This window comes from Oryctolagus cuniculus, chromosome 16 (assembly GCF_051225735.1).
Source record: "Oryctolagus cuniculus isolate XC-2025 breed Fujian yellow rabbit chromosome 16, ASM5122573v1, whole genome shotgun sequence".
NCBI lineage: Eukaryota > Metazoa > Chordata > Mammalia > Lagomorpha > Leporidae > Oryctolagus > Oryctolagus cuniculus.
Genome location: NC_142882.1, coordinates 9,270,758 through 9,283,723, shown reverse-complemented (window position 1 = coordinate 9,283,723; position 12,966 = coordinate 9,270,758). Strand labels below are relative to the sequence as shown.

The 12,966-nt window shown below is 61.8% G+C and overlaps 2 protein-coding genes across 3 annotated transcripts in view; both read left to right on the top strand.

Annotated features, from left to right (window-relative positions):
- The window catches only part of MYO1F (myosin IF), a 30,416-nt gene extending 24,624 nt beyond the window's left edge, over positions 1-5,792 (top strand). For both annotated transcript variants that reach the window (XM_008249129.5, XM_089315464.1), the window contains exons 22-28: positions 674-819; positions 1,114-1,260; positions 1,444-1,592; positions 2,034-2,117; positions 2,607-2,802; positions 2,890-3,059; positions 4,543-5,792. In XM_008249129.5, the coding sequence (XP_008247351.3) occupies positions 674-819; positions 1,114-1,260; positions 1,444-1,592; positions 2,034-2,117; positions 2,607-2,802; positions 2,890-3,059; positions 4,543-4,619 (969 nt within the window). In that variant the 3' untranslated portion in view covers positions 4,620-5,792. The remainder of the gene's footprint in view (positions 1-673; positions 820-1,113; positions 1,261-1,443; positions 1,593-2,033; positions 2,118-2,606; positions 2,803-2,889; positions 3,060-4,542) is intronic.
- Positions 5,793-8,030: 2,238 nt separating this feature from the next.
- ZNF414 (zinc finger protein 414) lies at positions 8,031-11,258 on the top strand. The gene is made up of 8 exons (XM_070067547.2): positions 8,031-8,165; positions 8,741-9,023; positions 9,265-9,372; positions 9,463-9,568; positions 9,911-10,254; positions 10,338-10,388; positions 10,828-10,998; positions 11,100-11,258. Exons 1-8 carry the CDS (start codon positions 8,163-8,165, stop codon positions 11,171-11,173), a joined length of 1,140 nt encoding a protein of 379 aa, XP_069923648.2. The 5' UTR covers positions 8,031-8,162; the 3' UTR covers positions 11,174-11,258.
- Positions 11,259-12,966: the final 1,708 nt, after the last annotated feature.

The following is a 12,966-nucleotide window of genomic DNA, read 5'->3' as shown; positions in this document are numbered from 1 at the left end:
GCATCACTCTCTCTCTCTCTCTCTCACACACACACACACACACACCTGACCACCGGGAGCATCTCTCTCTCTCTCTCTCTCTCTCTCACACACACACACACACACACACACACACACACCTGACCACCGGGAGCATCGCGCGCGCGCTCTCTCTCTCTCTCTCTCACACACACACACACACACACACACCTGACCACTGGGAGCATCGCTCTCTCTCTCTCTCTCTCTCTCTCACACACACACACACACACACACCTGACCACTGGGAGCATCGCTCTCTCTCTCTCTCTCACACACACACACACACACCTGACCACCGGGAGCATCTCTCTCTCTCTCTCTCTCTCTCTCTCTCACACACACACACACACACACACACCTGACCACCGGGAGCATCGCTCTCTCTCTCTCTCTCTCTCTCTCTCTCACACACACACACACACCTGACCACTGGGAGGATCTCTCTCTCTCTCTCTCTCTCTCTCTCTCTCTCTCACACACACACACACACCCGACCACTTGGAGCATCTCACACACACACACACACACACCCCTAACCCAAACGCCTTCACCCGATCCACCAGCACCACCTCTCAGCCTGGGGCTGACTCCCTGGGCAGAGCCGCCCACACCCAGGGCCCCGGCCACCAGCCTCTGGTCTCCATGCCCGCAGCCCATCAAACGCGACTTGATCCTGACGCCCAAGGCTGTGTACCTCATTGGGAGGGAGAAAGTGAAGAAGGGACCCGAGAAGGGCCAGGTGCGTGAGGTCCTGAAGAAAAAGCTGGAGATGCAGGCACTCCGGGGAGTCTCCCTCAGGTGAGGCCCCACGGTCACCCCCTCTGAAATCCTGACAGTCTGTCGCTACCCCTGGAGCGCTCTCTCGGCCCTACCTGTCCCACTCACCTGACCCGGAAGCGACGCCACCCCGCCCCTTACCCTCCTGCGAGACTTCACCTGGCCCTTCCGGGCTAACACCTTTCCCAGCAACCCCTCTGGGAACTCACCTGTGTCACCCACCGCTCCCTTCCGCCTCTCACCTGACCCTCCCCGGTTGCATCCCAGCCACCCTCACCTGTGGCTCGCCTCGCCTCTCCTCCCGCCCGTCCCTAGCACGCGACAGGACGATTTCTTCATCCTCCAAGAGGACGCGGCCGACAGCTTCCTGGAGAGCATCTTCAAGACCGAGCTCGTCAGCCTCCTGTGCAAGCGCTTCCAGGAGGTGGCGGGGAAGCCCCTGCCCCTCACCTTCAGCGACACGTACGCCCCAAGCCCCCCATCACCAGCACCGTCCTCAGGCTGATCGCCGCACTGCACGCACGGCACGCCCCCTCCACCCCAGGGGCCCGGGGACGGCGCCCCATCCCCTCCCGGGTCCTGGTGGGGTGGACCCGCCTGGCTCCCCCACACACAACCCCGCCAGCTTCCTCTTCTCTCCCCCAGACTACAATTCCGAGTGAAAAAAGAGGGCTGGGGCGGAGGCGGCACCCGCAGCGTCACCTTCTCCCGCGGCTCCGGCGACTTGGCGGTGCTCAAGGCCAGTGGCCGGTCCCTCACGGTCAGCGTGGGCGACGGGTTGCCCAAGAGCTCCAGTGAGTCTGCGCAAAACCAGGGACGGACCCCTCCCCCAAGAGGCGGTGCTCAGGAAGAGGCGGGCCTTGTGGGAGGCGGGGCCAGCAAGGGGACCAATCGAGGCTTTAGGGGCAGGGCAAGTAATGCTGGTCATGAGTGGATGAGAGCCATGGAGGGGGTGTGTCTAGAGAGAGTATTAAAGAGAGGTGACCAATGAGTGGAGGAGAAACGTGATGGGGCAACCGAATGTGTCAAACCAACCTATGGAATGAGGGGCATGCCCTGAAATGGGCGTGTCCAGAGGAAAGGAGGGGGCGGGGCCAATCACTGGGCAGAGCAAGTGTACCAATAACTAACGAAGAGTGCTGAAGGGGAACCAATGAATCTGAGGGGGCGGGGCCAGAGTGGACAGGACATTTCGGCGGGCCAAGAGGTTAGTCAGGCATCCTTTTCCTTTTCAGAGCCTACGCGGAAAGGAATGGCCCAAGGAAAACCCCGCAGGTCGGGCCCGCACCCCACGCGGGCAGCCCCAGGGCCCCCCAGAGGTGAGGAGACCACCTCTCACTGAGGGTCTTCCCTTGCCTCTTGTGGGCCGAATGGCCTAAGCCGGACCCCCAGTCCATGGACCCCAACAAGCACACTTGACCACCCGTTTCTGTGCAGAACCCTCCACAGTGCCCCATCTCCCACTGGAGAACCCCTAAGCCTAGTTTGGCATTCAAAGCCCTTCGGAATCCACCCCCAGCTAACCCCTGGCCTGTTCTCTCTTCCCAACCTACCCTCCTGTCTCGCAGACTGCGTCTTGTTTTGTCAACTCACCACGTTTGTTCTTATCTTTTCTATGCCAGGCTACCTTGCTAAGCTCTTATAATCCTCCAAAACCCACCCAGCAAGCACGCTCCTATAGAGGGTGCCAGGGAGTCTCCCCCTAGCCAAAAGCACCTCTGGCCCAGGGTTATGAAGTCTGGGAATTTGGAGCCCAGCCTTCCTCAAACGCTGCCTGATGAATAACCCCATCCTTGCTCCCATTGCAGGCCTGGATCGCAATGGGGTGGCCCCCTCCGCCAGAGGGGGCCCCCTGCCCATGGAGATCACATCTGGAGGAGGCTCTCAGCGGCCTCCCCGAGGCCCTCCGTCCTCAACTCTGGGGGCCAGCAGACGAACCCGAGCACGGCCACCCTCAGAACACAACACAGAATTCCTCAACGTGCCAGACCAGGGCGTGGCTGGGTAGGCGGGGAGGGAGGGCAACCCCAGGAGGTGGACAGGGGCCGGGGGAGTGTCTGGGTTTGCAATCGGCATCCCCTGTGCCCGCAGCATACAGAGGAAGCGCAGCGTGGGACAGAGGCCTGTGCCTGGCGTGGGCCGACCCAAGCCCCAGCCACGGACCCACGGCCCACGGTGCCGAGCGCTGTACCAGTACATCGGCCAAGACGTGGATGAGCTGAGCTTCAGTGTGAACGAAGTCATAGAGATCCTCATGGAAGGTGGGTGACCTGGGCCCGAGCTGGTCAGAATGCTGGTGCTGCCAGGAAGCCCCCGAGGGGGTACACACCCTTCCATCCTTTGGGAAGAACAGAGACAACCAGCCCCTACCAGAGAAACTCTCTCCTGCTCCAGTGGCTGCATAGGCCCCATGGCCCTGGCTCTGGAGGTCCCCCTAAGCCAGCTTCTAGGACTGCAATGAAGCATCTGGGGCAGCAAAGAGGTTCATGTTGGCTCCCAGTCTCAGCCTCTGGCCATGCCTTCTTATTTTCTTAAAATTAACTTATTTATTTCAAAGTCAGAATTACAGAGAGGGAGAGACACAGAGAGACAGAGAGAGATCTTCCAGCCGCTGTTTCACTCCCCAGATGGCTGCATTGGCTAGGGCTGAGCTAGGCCGAAGCCAGAAGCTTCATTCAGGTCTCCCATATGGGTGCAGGAGCCCAAGCACTGGGACTGTCCCCTGCTGCTTTTCCCAAGACATGAGCAGGGAACTGGATCGGAAGTGGAGCAGCCTGGACACGTACCGGTGCTCACATGGGATGCCAAGTCGCAGACGGTGGCTTTACCTGTTGTGCCATAAAGCCAGCCCCTGGCCATGGCCTTCTAAACTAATCCAATCTAATCAGGTCCACCCTAAACCCCAGTATTGGGTTAACTTCCACTCCTCTGTACTATTATCCGAAGACATCAGGAAACACTGCCTGAGTTCAGGGCTCAAATCTTACTTAAACCCCGGGGTCTGGCCTCCCTGAGTCACCTAGGACTTGAGCCTGGTGTTGCCCATCTGTGAAACACACAGCCATAGCAGAACCCACCACACAGACCCCTGTGCTCAGAAAGGTGTCCACCTGAACGGCCTCCTACCTTGGTCCTCTGGGCCGCCCCCTGAGAGGCTGGGACTCACCAGCCTGCTCTGCAGGTATGGGCAAGAGCCCCCTGGGGGTCAGGGAGACCTGGTCATTCCTGGGTCCACACTGCAGGGTGGGGAGGGGTCTTGAGGAGGAAGTGGGGAGGAAAGAGCAGAAGCAAAGAATGTTCTAGAAAATGTATGAGCCAATAGCTAGGAAAGGCCATGGGAAGGGTCTTTGACAGGTTCCTGGAGGGGCAGCAGTTAGGGCACTGGCTGAGATGCCCACATCCCCATATTGCAGTGCCAGGGTTCGTACTGGGCTCCAGCTTCCTGCTCATGCAACACCTGGGTCTCCCATGTGCATAGCAGGGGCCCCGGCACTTGCGCCATGTTCTGCTGCTTCTCCCAGGCCCATCAGCAGGGAGCTGGATCAGAAGTGGAGCAGCTGGGACTTGAACTGCTGACTTGAACTTCCCCCCACCACATGCTACAGCGCCAGCCCCTCTATGAGCGTTTTGGATGGTTCCTGCCTCTGGCAGGTCAAGGACATGGCGCTGTGTCAGACAGAACTGGCCTGAGGGCTTCCTGTGGGGCCGGCCTGGCAAGGCCTACCGCTCTCCTCTCTCCCACAGATCCCTCGGGCTGGTGGAAAGGCCGGCTGCACGGTCAGGAGGGCCTGTTCCCGGGAAACTATGTGGAGAAGATCTGACCTGGGGAGGGGGCTGCAGTTGCGCCCTCCCGCCTGCCCAACGTGCCTGCCTGCCAGAGAGCCGTATCGCCCTTGGCTGCCCTGGCCAAAAAGGCCAATCCTACGACCTCCAGCCCAGCTCAGGCCGTGGGGGTCACCGCTGCAGACCCCACCCCACCCCACCCCCGGGCCCTGGCATCCCTCCCTGCCCAAGTGTCGGTTTCTTCATGTGTCGAAAGAGGGTACGTGCAGCACCTACCTCCTACCTAGCTGCCTTGTGTGTACAGGCTGAGTCGTGTCCTGGGCTCTCCGCAAGATGCTGGCCAGGCACAGTCCATGGCAAGGCAGGTGTCCAGCGATGCCACTTGCCACCTTCTCTCATCTCTAAGGCAATAAACATCGGCCAGGCGAAAGCACCAACCATAAGGACTGTTGCTCTCACGACCTTGCAACGCAGGGGCAATGGGTGCCCCCGTTTTACAGGTGGAATAATGGAGGCTGAGAGAGGTTCAGTCACTTATCCAAGATACCACAGAGCCAAGCCGTGCCTTCATAGCAGGGGTCTTCAAAACCAATTCATGCAAAACTAGTATTATGAAAAAAATTTATGTGTGGATTTTGACTTTTTATAATTTTTTGGCACCAAAATACATTTATCTTTAAATTACATCTTCCTTGAGCTTTTTGATCTGCCCCCCCTCTCACCTCACCAAAGTTTGAATTGGGTCCACTTTCCTTTCCTGAAGCCGCACGTGGCTGGGAAGACATCCCAGGGAAAGCCGCTGGGCCTCCCCACCCTTGTATTGGTCTTTACAGAAAAGCAGTCTGCTAGCCGGTGCCGCGGCTCACTAGGCTAATCCTCTGCCTTGCAGCACTGGCACACCGGGTTCTAGTCCCGGTCGGGGCGCCGGATTCTGTCCCGGTTGCCCCTCTTCCAGGCCAGCTCTCTGCTGTGGCCAGGGAGTGCAGTGGAGGATGGCCCAAGTGCTTGGGCCCTGCACCCCATAGGAGACCAGGAGAAGTACCTGGCTCCTGCCATCGGATCAGCGCGGTGCGCCAGCCGCAGCGACCATTGGAGGGTGAACCAACGGCAAAAAGGAAGACCTTTCTCTCTGTCTCTCTCTCTCTCTCACTATCTACTCTGCCTGTCAAAAAAAAATAATAATAAAAAATAGAAAAAACTGCTGAGCCAAAGAGCTACCCTGGTGTGACATATTTTGACAGCTTCTTTCGAAGACAAACCTCAGAGTCACCCTGGCCCCACCCTCTCCTGGGCCCCACATCCTGTTGACTCTTACAAAATCCCCGTCCCTGTCCTCCCTTCCTGGAGTCTGAGTCCCCTCTGAGGTCTCACTTCCCCAGATTGCACCAAACTCTGCTGCGCACGCACGCACACACACACACACACACACACTCCAGCATCAAAGAGATCTTTGTTTCTTAAAACACATGACTTTGTAACTGGAAGAGTGGTAATGAAATGAAAAACTTTTTCATTCAAGGCGCACAAAAGAGTGAAAAGTCACTCTCCCTCTAACGGTATTCTCTGCATATAAAAGTCATAGGTATGTATGTCTTGTTTGACTTTAAAAAAAATTCTTTTTTTTTTTTTTTTTTGACAGGCAGAGTGGACAGTGAGAGAGAGAGAGAGAGAAAGGTTTTCCTTTTGCCATTGGTTCACCCTCCAATGGCCGCCGTGCCCGGTGCGCTGCGGCCGGCGCACCGCACTGATCCGATGGCAGGAGCCAGGTGCTTATCCTGGTCTCCCATGGGGTGCAGGGCCCAAGCACTTGGGCCATCCTCCACTGCACTTCCTGGCCACAGCAGAGAGCTGGCCTGGAAGAGGGGCAACCGGGACAGAATCCAGCGCCCTGACCGGGACTAGAACCCGGTGTGCCGGCGCCACAAGGCGGAGGATTAGCCTAGTGAGCTGCGGCGCCGGCCTCTATTTATCTTTATTTGAAAGGCAGAGAGAGAGAGATTGTTCCTCTGCTGGTTCAATCCCCAAATGCCTCCAACAGCGAGGGCTGGGCCAGGCAGAAGCAGGAGCCTGGAACTTCATCCAGGTCTCCCCGGTGGGAGGCAGGGGCCAGAGTACATTAGCCACCACCCGCTGCCTCCCAAGGTGCGCATCAGCAGGGAGCTGGATTGGACTTGGAGACAGGACTGGAAACCAGGCACTCCGATAGGGGAAGCGGGCATCCTCACCACGCCACGACATCCTCACCTACACCTTACAACAGAGGCACAGGCACTGACAAGGCCTCCATTTGTCTTCGGCTCAGCCAGCACCTCTGGGATGGTTGAATAACGTGTTACAGAGATCTAAGCTGTACTGTCCCATCTCTCCCAGAGGGCCTCTCCTTCAAATGACCCCCACAGAGCCGATGGTAAGCCTCCTCCTGCTAAAAATTCATCAGTGGTTACAATAATACAAACCACACCCTCTGTCTCCACTGCTCACCTGGCCCTGATGACCCATTCTGCACCGAGGCCACTTCCGGACCTCTGCACCCCGCCCTGGCCATGCACCTGCAGTGCGCTCGCCCCCCCACTGTTCCTTGGCAAAGACAAATCTGTCCCTCTGTTTCAGAATTCCGAAAATAGTGGGTGTTGCTGTAAGAACCCCCAAACCTGGGTCCGTTCACCCAACGCTCAGAAACCCAACCATGGACATTGGGGATTTATTTGCAAAGTGCAGAGCAAGGAGCCGGGCAGCTCTTGCTTAATTCGCGGGCTCCCGGAGGAGCTGCGGTGAAGGTTCTGATAGACTGAAATGGGGCTGACAGGTGCGTGCTCAGCTTGGTTCGTGCACCTCGCACCCTGGGGCAGTGGCGCTGGTGACGTTTTGATTGGTCAGCGAGGTCGCATTCCTTAGGGAATTCTCAGGGTGGCCAAGTGGGATTCAGCAAGTTGGGGGCGGGGGCGGTCACGGGGAGCTGGGGACCTGGAGTCTCCCCGCCTGGACCTGGAATTCCTCCACACGAATCGCTCTGGACAGTACTGGCCAATAGGGCTTTATCTACCAGAGCAGCAAGTGCCTCCGTGGGTCTGGTGATCACATCCTTGCAGCGGCCCCCTAGGGGCCTCACCTCCGGGACCTCGGCACCTGGACCAAGACTAGCCTGAAGACGGGCACTTAAGCCACCAGCTCAGCGGACCCCTTCCAATTGCCAATTTCCCCGCAAGGAGGTGGCTCAATCCAGGAGAACCGCACTTTGCCGCCTTTGGAGGGTGGGTGGCGGGACGGGCCCGAAAGGATGTCCATTTTGCGCCGACGACACGGAGACCAGGAGGGCCCCCCTCATCCCGATCGCCGGTTCTCCGCAAGGCGCCAACCGCGCTCGCCCGCAGCGGCGACCTCGCGGCTGCCTAGGGTGAGCCCATCTCAGGCCCCGCCCCTCGCGGGGCGCCTCGCGCAGGCTCCGCTCCCCCGCTCTCGCGAGAGCTGGGATTCGGAAAATGGCGCCGACGTGAGCTCGAGGCCGCAGCGCCGAGGAAGTCGCTGCCTCCTCAGCCCGAGCCGCCGGAACCGCGAAAACGAGAGGCCGAGCCAGGTTGAGGATGGTGAGCGCGGCGCCGGGGGCGCGGGCGCGGCGGAGCAGCGGGAACCGACAGGGAGCGTCCCTGCCAAGCACACACCCTCCGACCGACCCCGCCCCCACATCCGGGCACCAGCCCGCAGCTGGCTGTCACTCGGCAATCGCCCTACCCCTACTTCCGGGCCTGGTTTCGACACGGCCACGCCCACAGGGCTCGGGCTCCGCCCCTCTACTAGGCATATCCGGGCCCTCAGCTGCTCCACGTCCGTCTATGCAGCCCGAGGTTGGCGGGGCCTGTCTCCATCCTCAAACAATCCGCTTCTGGCCTCTCCAGCATCTTGCCTAGGGTTGTCCAGTCCAGAACCCCGCCTTCAAAGCCGCGGCCCCACCCCCTCCTGGGCCACGCCCTTTCCCTGCCTTAGGAATTGGGGATGTGTCTCATGGGCACAATTACCCCCACCCTGTCTTGTAGGTGCCTCCTTAGAATGGGGGTGCCAGGGTGACTTCTAGGTGGGGAAGGGGGTTCCAGAAATGTCCGGGCCTCGTGGGACAGGTTCCCTGGGGCGCACAGGAGCTCCCTCCCCCTCTTCCTTCCACCAGGAGGAGGAACCGTCGGGGCCCGGCCCGGACATACCGGCCACTGCAGAGCCCAGCTCCAGTGACACCGACAAGGAGGTGTTGGCCCCGGTGGTGGCAGCCACTGCCTCCACCTCCATGGAGGAGGCGCCGGGCCCCGACCGGGCAGCTACGCCCCCAGTGTGGCCCGCAGGGACACAGCAGGGTGCCTCCCCAGCCTCAGAGCCTGGACCCAGCCCTGGTCCAGCCGGCACAGCCCCGGGGACCAGTGAGGAGCTGCGGCCTCCCAGACGACGCCCAGCACCAGGTGACCTGTGATGGGGCCTTCTGGGAAGCCACGGGCCTGGGAACCACTGGAGTGAGGAATGCAGACGTGGGACGTTGGGGTCCAGCTGGTCTGCCCGAGGGATGCTTTTGCCCATGGACCAAGCACCAGCCAGGCCGTGTACCCTCTGGCGGCCCAGTATGGTGGAGGGGCGGGGCGGTGGGGTGGCTGGTGGTGTCCCTGGGAAAGGGACCGCTGACCACCCAGTCCTGTCATCCTGCAGGGAAGCAGATACCCTGCTCGAGCCCTGGCTGCTGCCTCAGTTTCCCCAGCGTTCGGGACCTGGCACAGCATCTTCGTACGCACTGCCCCCCCACACAGTCCTTGGAAGGTAGGGCCAGGGTAGGTGCTCAGGAGGCCGGCAGGGCCCACCCCTCCGGGGGGCCAGCCTCAGCCACCCCTCTGCCCTCCGTCCCTCCAGGCAAGCTCTTCCGCTGCTCTGCCCCGAGCTGCACCGAGAGCTTCCCCAGCATGCAGGAGCTGGTGGCGCACAGCAAGCTGCACTACAAGCCCAACCGCTACTTCAAGTGAGAGCCTCACCCAGCCCGGGGTTGAGGGCCAGGCCCCTCGCCCTCCCCGCTTAGTGCCAAGGTGGAGGAGATGGGCGTGGCCTCGGGCGAGTCCCGCCCGTCTGAGCTGCCCATGAGAGAGAAAGGGCGGAGCATGCGTGGTTGGAAAACGCACCCCCTAACTTAAAATTGAGACCTCCTTCCGCGTGTTGCCAGGGCTCCAAGTCTGGAGGGGTCGCGGCTGTCGTGGGCGGGAGGTGCTTGGCGAAGCCCGGCGCCTGCAAGTGGGGGCCCTTCGCACGCTCCCAGAGCGAGTCCCCGGGTGGCACAGGGTGGCACACACGCACCTTATCACCGCAGGTGCGAAAACTGCCTCCTGCGCTTCCGCACGCACCGCTCGCTCTTCAAGCACCTGCATGTCTGCGCAGAGCATGCGCAGAGCCCCGCCCCGCCGCCGCCCCCGGCCCTGGACAAGGAGCCCCCAGCGCCTGAGCGGCCCCAGGAGCCTGACCCCGCGTCGGCGCCGGGCCTGCAGTTCCCGCTGCTCGAGCCCTTCACGACCCCCGCCCCGGCCCCCAGCGGGCCTTTCCTACCCTACTTGAACCCCGCGCCCTTCGGCCTAAGCCCCCCACGCCTGCGCCCCTTCCTGGCTGCGGCGCCCGGGCCACCGGCCTCCAGCGCTGCCGTCTGGAAAAAGAGCCAAGGTGAGTGTCGGGGGCGCGGCCTCCTGCAGGGAGCGGCGGGCTGGACTCCCCCTGACTGGACCTGACCCGCCCCTTTATCGCAGGTGCTGGCGGCAGCCCCCGAAGACCCCAGGGCGGCTCCGATGCGCCCTCAGGTGCGTGCAGGTGACCACCAGGGAGGGTTGGCGGGGCTTTCCTTCCTGCGCCCTGCAGGGGCAGTGCAAACTGGCAGGCATCTGTGCCCGTCCCGTTCCCAGGTGGCTAAAAAATGCCACCCCGAAATACAGGATTTTGCCTTAAAAACCACTGGCACCTGCGCCTTCCTCTGCGCCGGCGTTCCCGTGTGAAACTCGCGCCCGCCCAATCACCGTGGAGCGCTCCTTTCCCCACCTGCGAGGGTTCGTGGGCGCAGGGGCCGCGGATAAGCCGAGTTTACGGCGGTGATGACGGGCGGGAGAAACGGATCCAGCTAGGCCTGGCCGCCTGCGCACGGGAGCTGATGGGGAAGCGAGGAAAAGTCCAAGCCGCCGCCCGCGTCCGCCGCCCCCGGGCTAGGGTCGCGGGACTGATAGGGTCCCGCCTGCCTGCCCGCAGGGCACGCGGCTCCGGGCCGCATCGTGTGGGAGCACACGCGCGGCCGCTACTCATGCATGCAGTGCGCCTTCTCCACGGCCTCGCGGTCTGCCATGACCCTGCACCTGGAGGACCACCGCCCTGGCGCCCCCGCGGCCCAGGCGTCCGGGCCGCGCCCCGACGCCTCAGCGGGTAAGGCCAGGGGACAGCGCCGCTGCAGAGGGCGGGGGGCACAGGGGTGAGGCGAAGCCGAGGCTCACGCGCTTCCTTCTCCCCTTTCCCCCCCACCCCAGACCCGGCCCCGCTTGCACCCAGTGCGTCGCCGCTGCTGTCAGAGGGGGAGCTGCCAGTCTTCTCGCCTCTTTGATCCGGGCTGAGATGGGGGGCGGGCGGCGGAGTTGAAGAGTTTTGTGATTTGAGGTGGGGGACAATAAAAGAGGCGCGATAAGCCAGCCTGTGCTGTGTCTGGGTCCCTTGCCCTCTAGTGCACACGGGGCCAAAGCCCAGCAGCCCAAGAGCTCCCCCCCCCCCCCATCAGCTCACGCCGGTCGCACAGAAACAGGGCCTGTCCCTCAGCCAAGCCATGTCGCATGTTCCCTGTCGCCTCTGTCCTGGGACCTGGGACCCAGGTCTCCAGTGCACTGCCACCCTATCCCTGGGTGGGGTCGAATTCTCAAGTTGTTGGGAGTGGGGAACCGGCATTTGGCAAAGCAGTGAAGTTCCCCACCTCCCTTGTAGGAGTGTCTGGGTCCCAGCTCTGCTGCTCACCGCAGCTCCCGGGAGGCAGTCCGAGCTCACCTGCTCGGGTCCCCACCACCCACAAGGGAGACCTAGATGGAGTTCCCCGTTCCTGGCTTCAGGAACTGCAGGCATTTGGGAAGTGCGAACCCCCAGATGGGGCATAGCTCTTCTCTCCCCCCCACTCGATCTCTCTGCCTTCCAAAGAAATTAATATTTTAACATTTCTGGGGCATCCGTGGGGGTGGGGGCTGTCTGCAGTGCTGGGGTCCCAGGCGACCCTCCTTGCTGCCTGGGCTCCCGCTTCATGGACGCCCGGTCTGAGTCCACCTCTACCCCATCCATTTTGAGAAGTCACACTGGGGTCATCCTGTTACCGCAACCCAGAGCGTCTTTCCCCTATGGCACTGCACCGGGTCAGGGCCTGGCTGCCCTGTCCTTACCCCTCCCCGCTCATGCCGGACCTCTGCCTGCTCCCCTGCAAGCCTGAATGCCCCCCGGTCCCCTGCAGTCCCGCGCCCCCCAACCCTCCCTCTGGACAAAGCTGTGACCTTTGTCAGAGAGGGGCTCCGAGAGCATCAGGACCCGAAGCAGAGTCCTCCTAAGTGGGGTTTGAGTTCCGCCCGGCAGGGGGCGCCCGGGAGTGTCTGAGGGGCGAACCCGTGAGTCTGGCGACCTGTCAGGCGCCCACCTGCGCAGGTGCAGAAGCAAGTGGGCCCGAGATCGGAGGCTCCCACTGACCACGGTGAGCCGCAGCAGGCGTTTTGGCCTGGGTTGAGGCACGGCCAGATGCCCGTGCAGCAGCCGGCAGTGCCCACACCAGCGGGTTACCCTGACCGCGGATCCTGGCCCGAGCACCCGCATCCCGGGCTCCCGACTTCTCGTGCTCAGCCCTCCCACGCCGCAGATTCCCACAGCGGCGCGCTGAGGACTCCCACTCCCCCAAGGCGGACCCTGGCCCAAGCTCAGTTCTTCCAGCTTCTGGTTCTGCGGCTCCGCGTAAAGGCACCAAAAACACAAAGGGGAATGTGGTGGACGCGCCCCCTGGCGGCTGGCGGCCGCCCCTGCAGACGGCGCAGGGCTCCATGCCTGCTTCCTGGGCATCCAAACTGCGCTGCTCTGTGCTGGGGGCGTCCACATGGATCCTGGGGAGTCAGCTGGCAGTCAGGCGTTTAGCCTGCCATCACTGAGCGCCTACTGTATGCTCCTGACCATTACCAGACCTCCTGAGAATCCAGTTCCCAGGGGAACCCACATCTGGGAACTGTGACCCAGCCACGGGCCCCCGAGTGGCTGTTTAGCTGCGCACTGCAATCTCCCAATGCGGTTTCTAACAACCCCGGTCCAGGCCCCGCCCCAGACCAGAAACTGGAAGTTCTGCTGTTTCCTAAGCTGCGCAGGCGATTTCCACGCATGACCACA

What these genes read in the sequence shown, in the direction of transcription:
- ZNF414 (XM_070067547.2), top strand. An exon ending in CAGACGACGCCCAGCACCAG is followed by an intron (nt 9,024 to 9,264) that starts GTGACCTGTGAT and finishes GTCATCCTGCAG; the next exon opens with GGAAGCAGATACCCTGCTCG. An exon ending in CGGCTCCGATGCGCCCTCAG is followed by an intron (nt 10,389 to 10,827) that starts GTGCGTGCAGGT and finishes GCCTGCCCGCAG; the next exon opens with GGCACGCGGCTCCGGGCCGC.